This window comes from Danio rerio, chromosome 4 (assembly GCF_052040795.2).
Source record: "Danio rerio strain M-AB ecotype USA chromosome 4, GRCz13ab, whole genome shotgun sequence".
Classification (NCBI taxonomy): Eukaryota; Metazoa; Chordata; class Actinopteri; order Cypriniformes; family Danionidae; genus Danio; species Danio rerio.
The window spans coordinates 53,007,513-53,030,110 of record NC_141024.2 but is presented as its reverse complement, the minus strand read 5'-3'; the positions used below and the strand labels follow the sequence as shown (position 1 = coordinate 53,030,110).

At 39.9% G+C, this 22,598-nt stretch overlaps 3 protein-coding genes across 12 annotated transcripts in view; 2 read left to right on the top strand and 1 right to left on the bottom strand.

Moving 5' to 3' along the window:
• Window positions 1–22,598, top strand: part of LOC137491225 (uncharacterized) — a 481,743-nt gene that overhangs the window by 41,121 nt on the left and 418,024 nt on the right. The gene's annotated exons all lie outside the window — the stretch shown is intronic.
• Window positions 1–22,598, bottom strand: part of LOC137490924 (uncharacterized) — a 671,652-nt gene that overhangs the window by 483,411 nt on the left and 165,643 nt on the right. The window lies entirely within an intron of this gene.
• The window catches only part of si:dkey-151g22.1, a 472,026-nt gene that overhangs the window by 416,285 nt on the left and 33,143 nt on the right, over window positions 1–22,598 (top strand). For 3 of the 10 annotated variants that reach the window (XM_088649844.1, XM_088649841.1, XM_088649842.1), the window contains exon 1: window positions 20,925–20,980. In XM_088649844.1, the coding sequence (XP_088505970.1) occupies window positions 20,937–20,980 (44 nt within the window). In that variant the 5' untranslated portion in view covers window positions 20,925–20,936. Of the gene's footprint in view, window positions 1–2,404; window positions 6,148–6,654; window positions 6,806–7,611; window positions 7,691–8,491; window positions 8,604–9,166; window positions 9,275–20,920; window positions 20,981–21,341; window positions 21,455–22,598 lie in introns of those variants that run through there. The other 7 variants (XM_087247208.2, XM_087247207.2, XM_088649838.1 and 4 more) reach the window with 7 other exon arrangements.

Here is a 22,598-nt window from a genome sequence, read left to right as displayed (position 1 = left end):
ATTTCTTCCTTCAATTTCTTCTTCCTTCAGTGATTGTGCTTGTTAACAGCAGGTGTTCAACAGCAGGTGTCTGAATTCACTTATTTGTGGTCATTCACTCTGTCTAGTGGACTAAACTAATTGACCAATTTAAGATTCAGGTAAATGAGGGTGTAGGGCGAGATCAGACACTCTGATTAGTTTCTCAAAAACAGGGGTTTTCTACAAAGGTAGATACATGTTCCTCTGAATGACAAGGAGGCAAATCAGCTTCTAACGCCGAGAGGGTTATTTTACCTTTATCTAACTCTAGAATTTTAACACATTACTCTGAATTACCACAACACTTGAAATTTAACACCAATGAATTTGCTGTGTAATCTTCTCACTACATCTAAAAGTGTCTCCACAGATTGTGGTTCAGTCATTCACAAGCATTAAAATGAGTAAAATATTATTTTAATAATGAAGAATATCTGCATAAGGAAAAGATTATAAGTGATAATATAAACCCTAAATGGACCCAGTTTACCTCTGCACACTACATCTGTGCCTTTAAATAATATATTCAGATTCATTTATTGTGTTTTCACAAAACTGTTTCATCTTATCAAGAGGGAAAAGATGTATAATCATGAATCTTGTTCTCCTGCAGATCTAAATATCAAGGACAAATCATATATAACAACATTTATATTAGAAAAATCCTATTTGCACATTTGTTTTCTTCCCACAGCAATAGTTTAATGAAACAATATGTTTTCCCAGAAGTTGTGTTCAGATATATACAGAATCTTTTCTTAATAAAGGAAATAAAAGCCATTTAAAACAGTGCATGTCTCATCAGCTGGTTAAAGGATGACTAGAGGAAAATGAGCTGTGTTTCTGTTTTACTCTACTTAAACAAGCAGAAAACTCACACTGACTTATTATCGTATTGTTCTGAACATTTTGAGAAATGACGACAAAAAAGGGTGTCAAACATCTGTAAATGAGTGATCATTATTTAATCAAAACCTTTCATTAAAGCTGTCCTGTTCTCATCTTACGGCAATTTAGACAAGCTTTTACAACCATTTCAATCACTGACTACTCGATATACAACCACAGCATCAATAAACACACTGCCTTAACAATGTATTTTAATCTATGTGAATAAAGACAGATTAACAGATATATTGATTAAATAGGAGAGTGATCACCAAACACCTTCACTAATAGACAGATGATACAGTTAAACTCAAATGAGGAGCTGCAAACAATAAACCAGATACAAACTGCAAGAACTAGGGCGACACGGTGGCTCAGTGGTTACCACTGTCGCCTCATAGCTAGAAGGTAACTGGTTCGAGCATTAGCTGGGTCAGTTGGTGTTTCTGTGTGGAGTTTTCATGTTCTTCCAGTGTTGGCGTAGGTTTTCTCTCGGTGCTCCGGTAAGTAGGCGGTTCATTCCGCTGTGGTGACCCTTGATAAAAATCAGGGACTAGGCCGAAAAAGAAAATGAATGAATGAACATTTCAGCGAAATTTAAAACTGTTTTGGCTTCAGTTCTGACTAATCTAATGTATAAACACACTTATATTATTGAACAGCATCTGATAGAAAGTAATAATTCATTAGAGAGATCTGTAAGAGGTGTACTCATTTCCATTTCTATCTGTAATCTTATTTTATTAGTCCAATACTGCTTTAAATATTTTTCAGAGACCTCTTGGATTTTATTTCAAATACTTTTTCTCCATTCTCATATACTTCATATATTATGTTACACTATGTATGTGTGTGTATATATACTGTATTATACTTTTTTATATTCCTTCAACACACTCGTGTTCAGAGGAGCTGCACAGATATCTTCAGCTCCAGTTGTTTTTGTGTTGTCTCAAGGATACGCCCACAGTCAGGAGAATCTCATGAATATTCATGTCAGAGCCACGAAATCAAAAGTAAAGTTAAAGCAGACCTTGTTGAATAGGAAGAAAAGCTGCTGAAAAAAAGTTGGTAACACTTTATAATAACTACACACTATAAATCATGTATTAAGCATTAGCAAATAGTGAATTCATTATCTGTTAAGCATTAACTCTACATTATTAAAAGTTAGTAAGCAGTTTATAACTGCAGCTACAAATGCTCTATTCTTGACTTATAACCACATTTAAAATGTGCTTAATAATTGTATTTTCATACTTGGTACTTAAGTATTGCATACTTATGATTAATTTTTCATTACTAAATTAAGTATTGCATTAATTACAAACCAGTTGTATTTTAGAGTAGTTGAGGGTTTTTAGGATCATTCAGAATGAGTTAGTAAATGATTAATATACTATTAAAATCAACATTTATAAGTCTTATTATTCAGGCATATACTAATAGTCAGCTAATATGTTAATAAATGCTTTATTAACTCAACTTCATGCAGTGTTGTGACCTAATCTAAAGTGAGAACTAGTTATGCTTTATAAATCCCTTATAAATGACAAATAAAGGCTCAGAATCAAATGAACTATAATCTTTGCAATCTTTTCTAAAATGTAAAATTACTGTAAAGTTTAAACATTGCTGAATAACAGGAGTGTCAAAATACAACAAACTGGATAAAACAACAATATAATAATTAAACAATGTAATAAAATGTAATGTTTAAACTCTATAGTGATTTTATTTTAGATCAGGTTGCAAAGATTTTTTTTATTTGAAGTACAGTTTATTTGTGTATCTTTAATTGAATATGAATGAATAATGTCATTTTTCCTGTTTAGAATTTAACTGAGCCTTTATTTGTCATTTATAAAGGATTCATAAAGCAAGAATAGTCCTCACTTTAGATTAGGTCACAAAACTAGGTGAAGTTGAGTTAATAAAGCATTTATTAACATACATAGTAACCATTAATATATGCCTGAATAATAAGACATATAAATGTTAATTTAAATAGTTTATTAATCAGTTACTAACTCATTCTGAATGATCCTAAAAACCCTCAACTACTCTTAAATACAACTAGTTTGTAAATAATGCGATACTTAATTTAGTAATGAAAAATAAATCATTTACTAAGTATGAAAATACAATTATTAAGTACATTTTAAATGTGCTTATAAGTCAAGAATAGAGCATTTGTAGCTGCAGTAATAAACTGCTTACTAACGCTTATTATTGTAGAGTTAATGCTTAATGGATAATGAATTCACTATTTGCTAATGCTTAATAAATGATTTATAGTGTGTAGTTATTATAAAGTGTTACCAAATAGTTTCCTTAAGAGTTGGTTTAGAGTGTTTTTTAAGGCTTGGTTTTGTTCATTTATTTTTATTATTAAAATGCTGATTTTCACTAAACAAATTACATTTAACCCTTAACTGTCAGAAGGCGTTTTTAGTACTAACTCAATATCTTAGTTAATATATATGTCACTCAACAAAGTATATATAATATATTAAATGTGAAATATATGAGGTGTCAGAAGCAGACCTTCCAGTTGAACAGGAAGAAAAGCTGCTGAAAAACAAGCTGACATTCCTTAAACAACACTAAATTTAACCCTTTACTGTCAGAGTAACTCATTATATACAGAGTAACTCATATATATATATATATGAAAAAAACAACAACTACACAATAGTTATGAATTGAGTTATAAATGGAGCTAAAGTTGCTTTATATTTGTGCATTTGTTAATTTTGACAGCTTTAAATACTGGCTCTGAAATGGCGCGTAAGAATGACTTTAATGACACAACATTAGCACGGTTTATTTGACTGTGACTATTGTAATTTGATAGTAGTTGGCTGATAATGTGATTTATTGAGGTAAAGTTGGTCTTATATTCGCACATTCAGACTTTCTCCTTAATATTATCACTTCAGAAAATGATTACGTGCTAATTCGAAATAGAAAAATCATATTATATTATTATATAATGACCACCAAAGTACAATATTCACAGTCAATTAAACAGTGCTAATGTTATGTTGAAGTCATACGTGCCATTTCAGACACAAGTTGTCACAATACCAAAACAAAGGAATATAAAAGCAACTTTAACTCAGCATATGATTTCACTAGTCATAATTAGCACAGAATCATTTTCTGAAGTGATATTATTAAGGAGAAAGTCTGAACATGCGAATATAAAACCAACTTTAGCTGCTTTAAGCTGAAGATGTTTAGTGAACACAAAGATGAAATGAGCTTTAATAAACCGACCTGTCGTTCCTCAGACTATTCTTTTTTTACTGTAAGCGCCTCTTCTTCAATCTTCACATCTTCACTCTCCAGTTTAACAGGATCTGTATTTCTTCAGTCGATTCAACAGTTGATATCTTTTTGATCAATCCAGTATTTTCTACGTAACTCCGCAAACACACTTTCTGTGCCAGGATGATGGAGTTTTTCATCATAATGCTGAATGAGGAGTTGACTGAGTGGGTGTTTGGGTTCATGTACAATTGGGTGGACGGTATCTGGCTTAAGCAGTTCACTATGTCTCAGACGACCACCGACTTTTATAAATCCAGGAGACTGGTCAAGCTCAGGGGCTAGGGCTAATAATCTACTGTTGGAATGTAAGGGTTTGTTACCCTTTAATGCATTAAGTTTAGCTGGAAAGCACATGGCTTGTGCCTTCTTCAGGACTAAGTACTCAGCAGCTGCATGGTCTTGGGCACATACTTCTTGGGTTTGATTAGTTTGCTATAACTGCTCTTGTGCTTTATGTTTCACCAACTGATCAAAGCTGTGGTACTGCGAGAATTCTTGCATTATATCAGAGTAGTCTATCGTGGTCAGGCTACAAAAGGTTACCCTACTCTCCTCATCAGTAATGTCTAGGACTGATTTCCTTGTATCTTAAGGCCAGGTACTTGAGTCTTGCCACAGAAATTGAGGTCCCTGCTGCCACTGACTGTGAACTGAGAGCTGCTGAAGGGTTTTGCAGTGGGTTATGTAGTCTGCTGGATTGTTTGCAGTCAGCTCCTGAATCTCTGCGATTCATGTACCCACAAACACTTCATATCTGCATGAATCGGACTGGATCCAGGACAAGACTGTCTTAGAGTCACTCCATAAATGAACCTTCTGATTGTTCAGTGTCAGTTTCCTTTCTAGAACTTTTGCTAGTTGAGCTCCACTAAGTGCTGCACAAAGTTCCAGACTGGGTACAGATAGCTGTTGTTTTTGGAACACTCGTGATCTGGCTGTGACAAATGCAACCTCAGCTTGGCCTTAAAGACTCTGTGTTCTCAAATATGCTGCTGAACCATATGCATGACTTGAAGCATTACAGAATATGTGGATGTCTCCTAAGCAGGACTCAGAATCTAGCTCTGTGCTGGTGTAGCACTGTGGTATGGCAATGTTGTTCAGGTGCTGCAGTTCCTTCTCCCATTCTTGCCAGGCTTGCACAAGTTCGATTGGCAGCAATGGGTCATCCCACCCATGTTTTTTTTAATCCCATAACCTTTGAACCAATGCTTTAGCTAGTGTTGTGTAGGGGATTATGTACTCTGGTGGGTCATACTGACTGGCTAGACATGGTAGGCGTACCTCATTGTGGGTATTTGTGGCTCCCTTGGATGAGTTTTGTAACCAAGTGTGTCTGTTTGGCAGAGCTAACGTAGACCCATGGTGGACTCAGAAACATCTCGCTGCTTTTCAGAAAGCTAAAGCTCATTTTTCTCAGGTCTAGCTTATGTAGGAAGGTGAGCAACAGCAGACGGGATGTTAGAACCCCACCGCCTTAATTCGACCCCCCCAGACATAAGTAGAGTCTGCAGCTTGTTCACCAGTTCGGCTACTTTTTCAGTTGATATTACACTCTGCAGGTAATTGTCCACATAGAAATGTTTCTCCACAGCTGCACGTGTGTCTTCACCTGGGACAGTATTCTCCTGGACATGTTTGATGACAGCAAATATTGCGCAGCATGGACTACATGTTGTCCCAAATGGCAGAACTTGCCACTCATAGATGCTGACTGGATTATCGCGTTGCATGTCTCTCCACAGAAATCTAAGAAGCTGTCTATCTTCTTCGAGCAGCCAAATCTAATGGAACATGCCTTTAAAGTCACTCATGATGGCAACAAAATCCTCTCTACAGCGAAGCAACACTCCTAACAAGGTGGAAGGAAGAGTGGGCCCAGGCAGCAAATACTCATTAAGGGTATGGCCTTGATACATGAAGGAACAATTGTACACTACCCTGTGTTAGCCATTATGGTGCACCATATGTTTAATATGTTTACCAGGATTCATGTGTTTGCTTGATTGTTTTTTTTGTGACAGTTTGATCGCATAACCAGATTGCTCCAGCTTTTCAATTTCTTAGGTTGTACAGGTTGTACACCTTTGCCAGTTCTGGGCTCTTGCTGTACTGGCTCCATCTGGGTGATAAAGTAGTGATGATCAGAACCTATAAGCAGCACTGGCTGGGCCTGCGGAAATGCAAAAAGAGGCAGTACTTTGAGATGTTTATATTTCTTTTACAATAGGGCTACTAGATGTGAATGTTTAGCCAGATCCAAATTTGCTGCAGTGAAAACACTCTTTATTTTGAATCTTTTGTCTGGCTGATATGCTGGAGAAAGAGTGAAAGATACTTTTAAACCATGAATAAATTAGGTGTCATGTCGAACTGTCCTTAAAAAAAGCTTCTCTTCCTGTCTATTAGGCTTAAGTTGTTCTGCTGCATCATGAAGCAAGATGGTACGTTCAGACCCATCATCCAGAATTGCATAAGCCATTAGTGAATGCCCGCCATTGTGTAACAACATTTTACTGATTTTCAACATGACCTGGCTGCCATTTGCTGGCCAATCAAGGTACAGGATCTGACTTTCTTGAGGCATTTCAATTGAATTGAATTGAATTTCAACTTGCTTCATCTCAGCTGATTTTGTGTTGAGGTCATGCAGGACATTTAGGTGTTTGCCTTTACAATTTTTACAGATGCCCTTTAACCTGCATTGAGCAGCTTGATGTTTTCGTCCGCACCTCCAGAATCTCATTCATCTTAATCCAGTTAGTTTTGATTTCTCTGGTTAGCTGTGCAAAATTTGGGCACTGAATTTAGCTAGTGGTCTTTATTGTCACAGTAATGACAGTATGCATTCTTGCCTGGAGTTTGAATTTCTGAGGGGTTTACCACTGGAGTGTTTGAAGACTGCTCTGCACCCTGCAAAATGGCTGCCGACTGTAAAGTGGGCTTATGCTGGTATAAGGTATAGCTGTCAATCAGTCCCAAACTACCAATAAATCCCTAAACCTTTTCAACATATTGTATAAACACACTTATTGAATATTAGTGAACAGCACCCTATAGAAAATTATAATATAACAGAGAGATATGTATGAGGTGTACTCATTTATATATAAATCTCTAATCTTATTTTAAAGATTCAACATTTCTCTAAATATTCTTCAGAGACCTCTCAGATATCATCTTAAATACCTTCTCTAAATCTTCCTTCAACACATTTGAGTTTAGAGAATCTGCACAGATATCTTCAGCTCCAGTGGTTTGTGTTGTCTTCAGGACACGCCCACAGTCAGGAGAGTCTCATGAATATTCATGTAAGTGTCACTCTGTGGAGCCAATAATATTTCAGGATATACCTGTAGATCACAAAGGTGTGTTTTAGTGAAGTGAAAGAGTGAAAGAGCTCAGATTGTGTTCCTGCTGCACAAGAGCGTCTGTACTTCTGCATGTGAGTTTAACACTTCTACATTACGCTGATTTGTGGAGATGATGAAGGGGTTTTATATGTGTGAGTGTGATTTAAATGTCTGATCCTAAAGATCAAATCCCCAAACACAGATTAAACACTGAGTCAAACACGCTCATTTAAACACTGTGTCTAAAAGCTTTATTTTTAATCCCTTTAAAGTGTTTGTTCTCTTCTATATCAGACTGACTCAATAGTTTCAATAATTCAGCATTAAATATAACTCTAAACATTCAGAGCTACGAAATCAAAAGTAAAGTTAAAGCAGACCTTCCAGGTGAACATGAAGAAAAGCTGCTGAAAAACGAGCTTTAAAAGAGTAGGTTCAGATTGTTTTTTAAAGCTTGGTTGTGTTAATTTATTTTAATTATTAAAATGCTGATTTTCACTAAACAAATTACATTTAACCCTTAACTGTCAGCAGACGTTTTGAGTACTAACTAAATGTGTAGTACACGGGTCACCAATCTCGGTCCCGGAGGGCCGGTGTCCCTCCAGGGTTTAGCTCCAACTAGCCTCAACACACCTGCCTGGTTGTTTCAAGTATACCTAGGAAGACCTTGATTAGCTTGTTCAGGTGTGTTTGATTAGGGTTGGAGTTAAAATCTGCAGGACACCGGCCCTTCAGGAACAAGTTTGGTGGCCCCTGGTGTAGTATGTCACTCGACAAAGTATATAACATATATTAAATGTGAAATATATGAGGTGTCAGATCAGGGAACTGCATTCATTTGAAGAATATAAAGTGTGCTGTTCTTCATCTCAATATATTGTCATCTCCAGGTGATGGTCAGCGGCTGATTGTTTCCTCAAAGCTCTGCTAATGTCTGCATTGGTGTTTTAGCTGCAGTATGGCAGAGGAGCGAGTAAAGGACTCTCTCTCAGAGAAACACAGGTATTGACTCTGTTTTTACACCATTATTTCAACACTTTCTCTGAAGAACAAAGACCAACAACAATGCACTTATTTGTGTTGCTATTGCCTGATCAAATGATGGACAAAGCTTCAGTTTACAGCTTCAGCAAATGTGTTTAGATCATTCTAGATTACAGACAGCTCGATCAGAATATTTATCAGAGCTGAATATGTGTGATGTGTGCTGTTTAAAGTCCTGCACAACATCAGAGTTAACACTGACCACAGAACAGTTTCAGCTTGTGCTTATAGAGGAGATCAAATGAAGATGGAATGAACTAGAACATTTAATACAAATGTGCATGATAAACTTACAGTTCATAGTTCAGTGAAGGGAATTATAATATATATTTGTTTTTCAGACTTTACATACATTTTCAGAGATTAAGTTAATTCCTATAGATGCAAATATTGTTTTTTTATATTCCTTCATCTGGTTTCTGTGTTCTTTTTTAATTCCACAGATAAAAATATCTAAACTCTTATATAAGAGATTGAAGTTTATTCTGCAGATTATTCCTCTGGTGTGTTTGTGTTTTCAGGATGAGATCAGTATCACTTTTGTCTCAAATGCTTGAGCGCTCAAAACAACGTCAGAAAATCAACACAGATTCTTTGCTCAGTGAGAAAAAAGCATCATCTGCCAAAAGGTATTTTGTGGTTTACTCTATTGTTCACACAAAAACTGTCAGCAGTGTTCATCAGGATTTAAAAATAAATAAATAAATAAATTATATATATATATACACACACACTTTAAGGATTTTTTTTCAGTGAAATGTCCAGAAAAGACTTGAATGGTATTATATATTTTTCTAACTTGAATTGTTCTGTATGTATTCATCCATAGTCCTAATCGGCATAAATATCTGACCATAAAACATTTCCATATTATTATTTTTTTTACCTAAAATAATGCATCCGAATAAACTCTGGTAGTAAAATGTCCTTTTTGTCATAGTGAGTTTTAAATAAAGAGACAAAAGAATCATCTGCCTAAATAAAAGTACAAATGGCAAGGTGAAGATTAAAGCAAACACAAAATAATCCAAGTAACAAGGTGGCAGACAAATACCAAAAATATAATCCACAGAGCAGAGAGACACAAAAATCGACAAGGTTCATATGTAATTTAAGAAGCATTCATATGCAAACAATCCCATCATACAGATATTCATGGGCTCTATTTTAATGATCTAGAGACAAAGGGGCCTATCATACATCCGGCACAATGCAGCGCAAGGCGCGACGCAACTGTTGTTTGCTAGTTTCAGCTTACCACAAAAGTCGTTTTTATGTTTTGCAGCACGCTGTTTAAATAGCAAATGCATTTGCGCTCATATATGTTTCCATAAGCGTTCTGGTCTAAAAAAATAGGCTTGTTGAGGCGCATTGCTGATGCATTGCTATTCTGAGGAACTAAAAAAAAAATTTCAATAGACCTGCTTAGAGGACGTCTAAAGTTTAGCCCAGAGCTTGTTAGTTGTGCCTCGCTTACACATTGCTTAACACATACAGGATGTACAGCAATACACAAATATCTTTACATATGAAAAATAATTAAAATATTAAGGATATAGATAGGATATAAATTAATTGGCTCCACGGCCAAGCGGCAATGCCGAGCCTCCCGCGGGAATGCGACGCCACCGCCCCAGGGTGCTGTTAAGTCCGGTAAACGGACCGTGAAGCGTTCCCGGGACGGGCCATTCGGAGAAGAGGGGACCTGCTCTTTCCTTGGTGGGGGGCCGAGGATTATTACATCAGTCCTCAATGACTCTAAACTCATCGCTGCCGGCCTCCGGGCTAACGGCAACCAAATTTCCAAAAGAGCAGTTTCCTCTCTCTCCGGATGCGCAAACCCGAGCACTGCCAGTGTGGAACGCTCCACCTTCCATCTTGCAGCGCCAGGACCCCTCGCCTCAGGCCCTCAGAGTGCAGCAGAACGGACTCCTTTCTCTCACTCTGGCCTCACCGCGAGATCCAGGGAGGAAGGTAAGAGAAATTATCTTATTTTCAGCTCTTCCTCGGGACGCTCTGCTTCCCAGGATGAGCACTCCCATCCCGAGCTGCCCCTTCCGATGGTGCCATTAGCGCGCACTCTGCTGGCTTGGTTAGCACCGCTCAGCGCGTTGCGGTGGCTCATACGGACGGTCTGACTCGGCTATGCGATTCAGTTCGCTATTCGCCCTCTCAAGTTTACGGATGTCCTTTTCACGAGGGTGATCCCCTAGAGCACCCCTATCTTGCGAGAGGAAATTGCTGTCCTCCTGGCGAAGGATGCAATCGAGCAGGTCCCTCTAGCCGAGATGAGGTCCGGGTTTTACAGCCCGTATTTCATTGTGCCCAAAAAGAGCGGGAGGTCAAGGCCAATCCTTAATCTGCGCAAACTGAACTGTCATTTATTCAAAATGCTTTTCAGAATGCTCCCGCAGACACGCTTAATTCAGAGCATCCGTCCAAAGGATTGGTTTGCAGCAATAGACCTGAAGGACACATGTTTTCACATCTCCTTTCTTCCACGCCACCGCTTTTTTCTCCGGTTCGTGTTCGAAGGACGAGCGTGGCAATACTAAGTCCTCCCCTTTGGACTCTTTCTGTCTCTGCACGTTTTCCCCAAGCTCGAGGAGGGTGCCCTAGCACGCTGCGCCTTGTGGACATCCGCATACTCAACTATCGCGACGATTGACTCATCTAGCCTCGTTCCGCGATCAGCTGATTATGCACAGAGACAAAGTGCTTCGGCACCTTGACCTGTTGAAGTTTCAGGTCAACCGAGAGAAGAGCAAACTTTGCCCTGTGCAGAGGATCTCTTATCTCGGGCTGGAACTGGATTCGGTCACTATGGTTGCGCACCTCTCCAAGGAGCGCACCAGGCTGATGCTTTCCTGTGTAAGCAAGCTCCACAGGAAGATAGTGGTCCCACTGAAATGTTTTCAGATGCTCCTGGGGCATATGGCATCCGCAGCCGCGGTCACGCCACTCAATTTGCTGCATATGAGACCACTTCGGCGTTGGCTTTGCAATCGAGTCCCCAGACGAGCATGGCACGCGGGCACGCACCGGGTGCGCGTCACTTCGCTGTGTCTCCGCACCCTTAGCCCCTGGACGGATCTGGTTTTTATACAGGCCGGAGTGCCCCTAGGGCTAGTATCCAGGCATATTGTCGTGATGACAGATGCCTCCAGCATGGGCTGGAGGGCCGTGTACAACGAGCATGCAGCCGGGGGTTCGTTGCCTATATCAATCGTATGGGGGGTATAGGCTCTTGCCGCATGTCTCAGCTCGCTCACCGTCTGCTCCTTTGGAGTCACACGCGGCTGAAATCGCTGCGTGCCATCCACATTCTGGGCGAGCTCAACCATGCAGCCAGTGCGCTCTCACGGCAGCTAGTGTCCCGAGGGAAGTGGAGACTCCATCCCGATTCGGTCCAGCTGATATGGTCTCGCTTCGGGGAAGCCCAGATCGATCTGTTTGCTTCCACCGAGAACGCACATTGCCAGCTGTTTTATTCCCTGACCGTGTGGTCCATAGACAGAGCGCGGAAGACTTAGGTGACTTACCGCCCACGGTACTTAACACCATCACTCAGGCTAGAGCACCCTCTACGAGGCATGCCTATGCCCTGAAGTGGAGTCTATTTCTCTGACTCTGGCGGTTAAATCCGTCCCACCCCCCTCTCATGCCCTCTTGGGATATCTCTCTAGTCCTAGCGGGTCTGCAGAGTTCGAGCCACTCAAGTCAGCATCTCTTAAATTCTGTCATTAAAGACAGCTCTGCTGATCGCATTGGCGTCATTCAAGAGAGTTGGGGATCTGGAGGCATTTTCGGTCAGCGAATCGTGCCTTGAATTCGGGCCGGGTTACTCTCACGTTGTCCTGAGACCCCTGTCTGGCTATGTGCCCAAGGTTCATACAACCCATTTAGAGATCAGGTGGTGAACCTGCAAGCGCTGCCTTCGGAGGAGGCAGGCTCAACCCACTCACTGCTTTGTCCCGTTCGCGCTTTGCGCCTTTACGTGGAAAAAACGTAAAATGTAAGATCATGTGAACAGCTCTTTATCTGTTACGGTGGTCGGCAGAAGGAAAGTGCCGTATCAAAACAGAGGTTGGCCCACTGGTTAGTTGATGCCATCGCCTTCGCTTATCAATGCCAGGGCGAGCCGCGCCCTCCTAAGGTGAGAGCGCACACTACAAGAGGTGTCGCTTCCTCATGGGCGTTATCACGCGGCGCCTCTCTCACAGATATCTGCAGGGCTGTGGGTTGGGCGACACCTAGCACATTCGCGAGGTTCTATAATCTTCGAGTGGAGCCAGTTTCCTCCCGATTATTGGGTAACCCCAATCAATCGGGGGGGGATTAAGCTCGGTGTCACAAACGCTTGCTGCACCATGCTCCCTAACCTGGAGATGCGTGCGCTTTATCCTACTCTGCTAGTAAGTTTCCCTTCTCAGGCGAATCCTAGAGAGTTCCTCCGAGGCCCTCATCATCGACTCAGCAGAGGAGAATGATGAGCAGAATGGTACGCCCATTTGGTCTACACGCATATTGAGGATCGGTGCCCGCTATCTGCATCCCCACTTTGTGATGCCATATGCATCATTACCACGTTGTGTTCTCCCTTATCAGGCGGTCCAATGTCTTCCCTAACCGCTAACCAGCTTATCATATGTAACACTACCCCTCATTAGGGCTAGTCCATATGCCTCCTTACCATCAGGTCTCCCCTTCTGGGTAGCAGGTGGTCTCTGCCGCGTCCTCCCCCTGCGGGGACTCATGCTTCCCAACGAACTGTCGTATTACCAAAAATCCCTAGTCTATATTAGCTAGGTAAAAGCACACTTACGACCGCCGATTAACTTAAACATTTATTCCCATGTAATGGTAATATGTTTGGCCTAGGGGACGTTGGAAGGTTACGCTCTTGGTGATGTCAGTGCGCTCACGCTTTGGCTTGGCAAACTACACATCAGGCGCGTGACGGGCTTGGTTGCCGTAGCACTTTCCATACAGTCTTCTAAAGTCTGTTTATACACACGTCTCCGTTCCCTATTCGGGGAACGTGGGTTACGTACGTAACCTGGACGTTCCCCTTCATATAGGAACTTCGACGTATGTCTCCACTGCCACAGCACCTGAGTCTCCAGCTGGGAGCTGAGCTATCGGCTCTTCAGCATGCAAAATTCTGACGAGCTAACTCACACAGCCGACTAATATAGCCCTAATTGGCTCATCAGTTTCAGCTGTGGAGCTAAGCTCCATTCAATCTGCCCACTGGCCTTTGTCCATCATGGCCTCCTAACCATCCCCATATTCAATTGGCTGCATCACTGTCTCCTCTCCACCAATCAGCTGGTGTGTGGTGTGCGGTCTGGCGCAAAATGGCTGCCGTTGCGTCATCCAGGTGGATGCTGCACACTGGTGGTAGATGAGGAGATTCCCCCCACTGTGTAAAGCGCTTTGAGTGCCCAGAAAAGTGCTATATAAATGTAAGGAATTATTAATTATTATTATTATTAATTGGCATTTCATTGGCCCGTTTTTATATCTTCAGAAAAGATTGGTCGTCTAAAGCACTCCTAAAGTCTGTTTATACAGACACACGTCTCCATTCCCTATTTGGGGAACATGTGTTACGTACGTAACCTGGGCGTTGTGCTGGTTGAAAGTCTCTTCACAGTCTAATAGTAATGATTACAGTAAATGATCTAAATGTATTTATATGCATTTTTATACTTTGGGTAAGGCATAAAACTAAAAAATGTTCATCCAATTAAATAGAGTCGGGCCAACATCTCTCATTATTCTGATAAGTAGTGTAAGCTGTCTGTCAGCAAATGCAGATTTGAACAACTGCGCAGCCGTTTGTACGCAGCTCCGCAGACTGCCGCAGGTCCAGGCACAAAACACGGTCATTGTGCCTGGAAAGTGCCTGCCTGCTGTGCCTCTACTTTCCTCCTCTTCTGACCACGTAGTCATATTCTCTCTTGTGATTTCTATGTAGATGTTTGATTAGGTTTGTGGTATTACCATAGTACCTCACAAATTTGTTACATGTGTTACAAACTGCTTCGTTTAAGTTTATGGAAGTGAAGTAGCTCCACACATAACTTCACTTGGGGTCATCCAATGATAGCGGGACTGAAAACGTGCTAGGCCAGCGGGCTGCGTGGCTAGCTAGCGTGACCTGCAGGTGTACAGTGCCGTATTATGCACATGATTTGGCAGGCGGAAGGACAAAGTAGTTTCGACAAAGTTTACATTATTCAGATGAACTAGGGTAATTGTGGTTACTTTCCGCTGTATTTCTATTTCCAATAAACTACATATTTGCTCCAAATTACTGAAATATCGATATTTTGATAAGATAATCGATTCTAGAACATACAAAGCTGGTATCGGAGATATTGATATTTTAGTATTGATCTGCACATCACTAGAATTTAGAAATAGTTTTAAAACAAATCAAAAACAAAACAAAATAATAGATGTCTGTGCGTATGTGGCGCGTAGGGTTTGTTTTTTGGCTAGCTCAGGTTGAGCTGTAGATTTCACTTCCTTACACAATACACCAAAATATACTTAAGAGCAGCAAGGAGGAAGAACACACACACACACAAAGTGTTTCAATAAAGAATCGTAGCGACTACGCCACCCCAACTTAATGGGGAATAAGTCCAAACAAGGACATAGGTTCGTTCCCTTTAAAATAAGTGCAGGCAGAAATGTGCGAAACAATTTATAAAAATACAAAATATTATTCTGCTCAAGCAGTATAGTGCACACTTGCATAAAACAGCAATTAAACACACATTTCCTCACTATGGAGTAAGCAACATTAATCACATAATAATAATAATAATAATAATAATAAACACAAACACACTAAGCCCAGGAGCTGGGCTCTCACCAGGAGGAGTGAACACCACAGAATAAATCCACAGCACTCTATAGACACATCACTGTGTACTTCACCCACTCAGCATCACATCACTCAAAAAAGTGTCCCACACCAGTTCACTGAAGGGCCCCTCCACCCGTGAGGTCCAGGCTCTTGGAAAACACAAAAGGTGTAAATTTACAGATAAAACTATACTCAAATCAAATATAAAAATTACTGTTGCTCACAGAAAATAGACACGCCAAACTTCCTATCTTACAATACTTAAATCTAATATCACAACTGAGGAAAATCAAACTAGTGATGGGAAGTTCAGATCATTTTACTGACTCTAATCTTTGAGTCTCATTCATCAAGTTGAACTAATCTTTTTCGAGTCATTTTGTTCATTTGGTTCAATTTGCCAAAAATGTTATTAAAATGTTACAAATTGCTTTCAAACACTGCTACAACTAGCCCAAAAGGTTGATCACACAACAAATAAGTCATAAATAGAATACTATAAGGATGAGAAAATAATACTTCAATGTTTACCAGCTCTTTTATAAAAAAAGGCATTGTTGTCTCTTTGCTCAGCTCACCTCTTCATGTCTTCTAATGTCAGTGGTTCGTTCACGTTACTGACAGTCACATATAATCTTAACCAATGTACACAGTCTGAGCAGATAGAAGCCATGATAATTAGTTCACCTTTCAAGTCTTGAGTCATTTGTTCTTTATGTGAAAGAATGACTCAAACCCGAGGACTCAAGAGATGAACTGTTCAATTCTTTTTCCGGCTCTAAACGCGTATGATTGGCCCGTGATGAACGAGTGACTCAGACCTGATAGAGGACTCAAGAGATGAACAGTTCAATTCTTTTTTCCGGCTCTAAACGCGTATGATTGGCCCGTGATGACCGAGTGACTCAGACCAGATAGAAGACTTGAGAGATGAACGGTTCAATTCTTTTTCCAGCTCTAAACGCGTATGATTGGCCCGTGATGACCGAGTGACTCAGACCTGATAGAGGACTTGAGAGCTCTAAACGCTTATGATTGGCTTCTGCCTTTCCGTGATGAACGACTCGAAATGTAATGAAGACTTGAAATGAATGATACCACCTGCACAAATGTGTGGATGTGCGGATGAACGAATAACTCCCTGAGAGGACTCGTAGTTCCCGTGTCATATTGAAGATTCGTTCAAAATGAACGAATCGTTCATGAACGACCCATCACTAAATCAAACACAATTAAACAATACAACCAAGATGAGATACTAAAATAACAAAATGTGTGGTGTTGCTAAAACTTAAAGCAGTAGCACTAGCAACACCACAAAATCAACATCCAAAACACATAAATTAAAAAGTCAAATTACGCGCAAAACGAAAGTGAAACGTAAAAACTTAATACAACCCAAACATAACTCAACCCAACTAAACTGAACCCCCCTCTACTAGAGGCGATATCTGCGACGGTTCGTTCGCTGTGATGGCAGAGCTCCTGATTGCTGCTGGAAGGGCGTGGATATTAAAACAGATGCCCGGTGCAGGACACACCCATATAATTTGACAGAAAGGCGACAGTAACGTAACGTTATTCACAATAGAGAAGAAGGATCTGTATGAAACAAATAGTGTTAGTCGCGATCATAAGAAAGTGCTTAAAAAGCACATGACTTAGACAAAAACCCTCACCAAAGGTGTAACAATCAGAAGCAACAGTCTCTCAGTCAACACAAGACCATTAAACATGGGCCAGGAAACACTAGAGTGACAGAGTACTTATAATTACACAAAATCACCCAGGAAACGCCTCCCCAGTCTATTCAAGCCACTGCATGTAATGTAACCATACCTGTGCACAGTCTATGTAAAAGCCCTACCAACCATTAGTATTACACTAAAACTCAGGTTAACAGCAGCCAAAAGCTAACGCACTTACCTACAAACACTGCCAACCAGAGACCCAAAAAAAGGAAGTGACGCACAAGACCTGAAGTCAGACATGACGTGCCGCAAGGGTGAACTTCCCAGTTTATATAGCAGGGTGCCACCTGCTGATAGGTGGGTGAAAGTTTCAGTCACCACACCCATCTTATCACACGTACAAGAAGTTTTCCTATCCAAAAGAGTGAAAGTGAAAGTAAAGAATAAGGAGGCCCATCTCTCAACCTCGAGTTGCAGATGCTCTGTTTAACTGTGTTCTCGTAAGTGAAGCGTTCAGTTTTTACACTGACAAAGTCGTCATGTAAACAGCAAATGCACCATGGCGCAACGCAACTGATCCCTAAAGGAAATGGGAGATGAGACTCTGGTTGGTTTATTCTCAAAACACACCTATAACTAATTAATAGAATAAGCTTAACCCTGTTAGACCATGCGCCATGACGCAAAGCAGATTTTTCCGTCCCTAAAATAGCAAAATTATATTCCGACATGCCATTAATGCGTTTGTGCCCTGCGCTTTGCACTTTGTGCTTGGATGGTTAAAATAGAGCCTTGAGTCAAACACGGTCATTTAAACACTGTGTCTAAAAGCTTTATTTTTAATCCCTTTAAAGTGTTTGTTCTCTTCTATATCAGACTGACTCAATAGTAGGGATGTCAAAAATAATAGTTTTTTTCGGTGCACTGCGATGCAGACGCAGACAATTCGGTATCGGTTCAGTAATAATCATAACCGGTTATTACTGACGTCATTTACCTCATATGCGCTCTGTCGCGAGGGAGGCGATCGCGAGTATTTACAGCACTTTAACTACTTAAAACTCATAAACTGTGCACAATTTCACTGTGTGTGTTTGCTGGATCAGTCTTTCACTGACATATACAACAATAGCCCCTATGTCACTGAGATCGAGAGAATGAAAGTAGCCTACTCCATTTCTCTCTCTCGCGTGCGCGCGCTCTGTCTCTCTCTCTCTTTCTCACACACACAAATAGTGGCCCATTTCACCTGCTGGCGTGGCTTTTCTTATAGCCCGGCTGTTTTACAGCGGGTGTTTTACAGCATTACTTTTGCATCCAGAAACAAGCACGTGTCTGCAGACTTTTCTCCACCGTGTCTATCATACATCAGCTGTGAGATCGCCGCTGCCGCCTGCTGCTTATGCCTAGTTCAAACTAGAGGATTTTAAGCCTGATTTGAGCACGATTTGGAAGTTAACGAGCTCGCCGAAAGATCGGGCTGTGATCGGGAAGAAATCTGCGGGTGCTCGGTGCTCGCCGCTCTTTATGTGTGAACTACTGAACAACGCAGCAACGAGGCTCGCTGACGTGTCGCCGACACCTCGGAGACGGCAATCCAACATTTAGCATGCTAAATATTCCAGAGCCGTCGGCCGACTCAACCCCACGTGTGGTCAGATGTAGTGACGAGCTGCAGCCAATGAGAGACCATATCAGCATGAGCTGAATGTCTGTGTGCTCAGGAGCTCAGCAGAAACATCTGTGATTGGTCAGAATGGGCATCGGTGCACTCGCTTCATTCTGCGTTAGCACAGACATGAGAGTAGGATATATTAACAGTGGAACTAGAATTCTGTAACTATTAGAATTACCATACTGCTCATTCTGGCCGTTTCTTATATAAAACGCCTTATTATCACAACATATTTACATTTAAAGCTATTATTGAGATATTAAAATTAAGCTTTGAATGTCTGGAATCATATTTAATGACACCATTACCCTAAAAATATAACCTTTTTTTGGTAATACAGCCTATAAATATGTAGATAAGATACTAAAACACTTGAAGGTCTTGGCTTTCATTTTCACTTTCAAACAGGAGCTATTTAACAGCACAGAATATGCTGTTTTGAAAGATATCTGAAGTAAATTGATGTTTTTGCCATCAGAAAGTTTTGTTTATGTTAGCAGAAAATTGCTAGGCAAGAAAATGCACACATATTTAAAATCACAGTGAAAAGTATCAGACATGCATGCAGTCATTTTGACCAATATGGTAATTTAAGGCAGAAATGCTCAGTTCTTTACTGTTTTGTAATAAAAAAAATAACAATGTTAGAAAGAAATACACTGATAGTTAGAAAACGGCAGGGTGTTATAAATATGTTAGTTTTATTTCAAAGAGTTATAAAATTGCAAAAATTAAAAACTCTCTGTGTATCTATCCACTGAAACCTTGCAGATGAGTGATTAATCCGCTGATAAATCAGCTGATTTGACGATGTTTTTAAATGCTTTCTACAAAGCTTGAAACACTGTCAGTGATGTCATCAGCACACAAGCAGCCAATAGTGTTCAGCTTTTTCTGACGACTCCTCCCTCAAAATTTTATTGGCTGTGGTTTGGTAGCTTGAATGAGCTGATGGGGAATGAGTTGTTGTCAGATCATGTAGTGTGTGACCCCCCTCTTGTGGATCATTCACAGAGTGTTGCGTAGTGTGAACACCTCAGAGATTAAAAGACACAAAGTCAAGTCATGTAGTGTGAACGGCACAGCGATCTGCTGATGTTTAAAATCCTGTAGTGTGAACTAGCCTTTATCAGCATCACTCATCTGTGAAGAACGCAGCACGCAAGAGCCAATCGCAACCGTTTTTTTTTTTTTTTGAGGGTGTGACCAATCAAAGGGGTGTAAGAGAACTAGACAAGGATCAGAAATTGAGCTGGATATTTATATTTGTTTATATTATTTGCTAAATGCTCGTGTTGTTTAAAGTTACAGTTTATATATCTGACTGTTTGTATTAAATGACAAAATTGTATTACAAATAGCATATAAATATAAATATATTCATACATTTTAATACAAGAAATGCTGCTGTGAAGAAAATATAAAACTGTGTATGGAAAGCACCGTCGAATTGAACCAAATCGATGGCATGATAATCGTAACCGAACCGAACCATGAGACTAGTGTAGGTTCACAGCTCTACTCAATAGTGTCCAAAAATTCAGCATTAAATATAACTCTAAACATTCAGAGTCACCAAATCAAAAGTAAAGTTAAAGCAGACCTTCCGGTTGAACAGGAAGAAAAGCTGCTGAAAAACAACAAGCTGACGATCCTTAAACAACCTTTGGATAAAAGCGTCTGCTAAATGACTAAATGTAAATGTAAATGTAAACAACACTGCATTTAACCCTTTACTGTCAGAGTAACTCATTAACCAAAGAGCCTCTTTAGTAGAGAGACACTTTAATACTAACTAAATCAACAATTAGCTGAACCTGAACTTCTCTTGATAAACTCTATATATAATGCATTTATCTTAAATCAAATGTGAAACAGCTGGGATGTCAGATCAGGGGTTAAACCAACTGCATTCATGTTAAGGACTATATATATATATATATATATATATATATATATATATATATATATATATATATATATATAGTATGATTGTTTCCTGAAAGCTCTGCTATTGTCTGCATAGGTGTTTTAGCTGCAGTATGGCAGAGGAGCGAGTAAAGGACTCTCTCTCAGAGAAACACAGGTATTGACTCTGTTTTTACACCATTATTTCAACACTTTCTCTGAAGAACAAAGACAAACAACAATACACTTAATTGTGTTGCTATTGCCTGATCAAATGATGGACAAAGCTTCAGTTTACAGCTTCAGCAAATGTGTTTAGATCATTCTAGATTACAGACAGCTTCATCTGTGTTCATATTTACCAGAGCTTAATGTGTGTCATGTGTCAGGTTTAATGTCCTGTTCAACATCAGAGTTAAAACTGACTGCAGAACAGTTTCAGCTTGTGCTTATGGAGGTGATTAAATAAAGGTCAACTAGAAATGTATTTAAATGTGCTCGTCCTGCAGTTTATTCCTCTGGTGTGTTTGTGTGTTCAGTGTGAGATTAGGATCATGTGTGTCAAGCTTTGTGTCTCTGAAGAGTAACGGGTTAATGGATCGTCCTCCACCAAACCTCAGTGAGGAAACACCATCACCTGCCCAAAGGTATTGTGTGTGTGTTTTATTAATCTCACATGGACTGTTTGCAAATATTTCAGTATTCATCATGAGATTTTATTGTTCAGAAATATGCATCTGTGTATAAACTTTGTATTAAATGTTTAAATATTAAGTTCTAATACATTATTTAGACATTGAATGATCATAAATAAAACAGATGCCTAAAAATGGATCATAAACAATAGCATAAATACAATGAAACAGGTATAACGTGTTATATATTTGCTAAATTATGTACTTGCATTATCTGAAATGCGGTTTCCCTCACAGTACCAATACATGTGGTATGAGTGTGAATATGTGTGTTTGGATGTTTCCCAGTGATGGGTTGCAGCTGGAATGGCATTCGCTGCGTAAAACATATGCTGAATAAGTTGGTGGTTCTTTCCTCTGTGGCGACCCCAGATTAATAAATGAAATAAGATAAAAAGAAAATGAATGAATGAATAAAACATGATGGACATTTCGGATTATATACATAGACTATGATTTTACAATAATTTCCAGCTTGTGCATCAATAAAGTCATGTGATTAAGTTATAACAGATCATGTGATGATGGGATGACATTTATGGACAAAGCCGCAGAGTGTCCATTGTGTTTCCTCTTCTGAGGCACAACTCATTTAATATAGAAGAAAAAAGGCCTACAGTGGCTTCACAAAACTGCATTTCTCTGGCTGATATGTAGTGCCAGGTCAGGAGAAAGTGACAATTTTCTTCTCTCTGACTCTTTGGATGAAGACTCTGTTTTATTCACAAATGTTGCTTAATCCAGTTTGTCATTTAAGTTATTTTTCCTCAGTAATGAAAACACGACAACCCATATTGAAAGAAAAACACAGAATCGTTTACTTTTTTGTTATATGAAATATCACATGTTATGAGTGTGAGTGTATGGGTGTTTCCCAGTGATGGGTTGCAGCTGGAAGGGCATGCGCTCTTTACCACATGTACGCCTGGATTTGGGGATCCTCTGCCATTCCTCCTTGCAGATCCTCTGCTGTCAGGTTGGATGGTAAATGTTGGTGGACAGCCATTTTAGCTGTCTCCAGAAATGCTCAATTGGGTTTAAGTCAGGGCTTAGACCATTCAGGAACAGTCACAGTTGTTGTGAAGCCACTGCTTTGTTTTC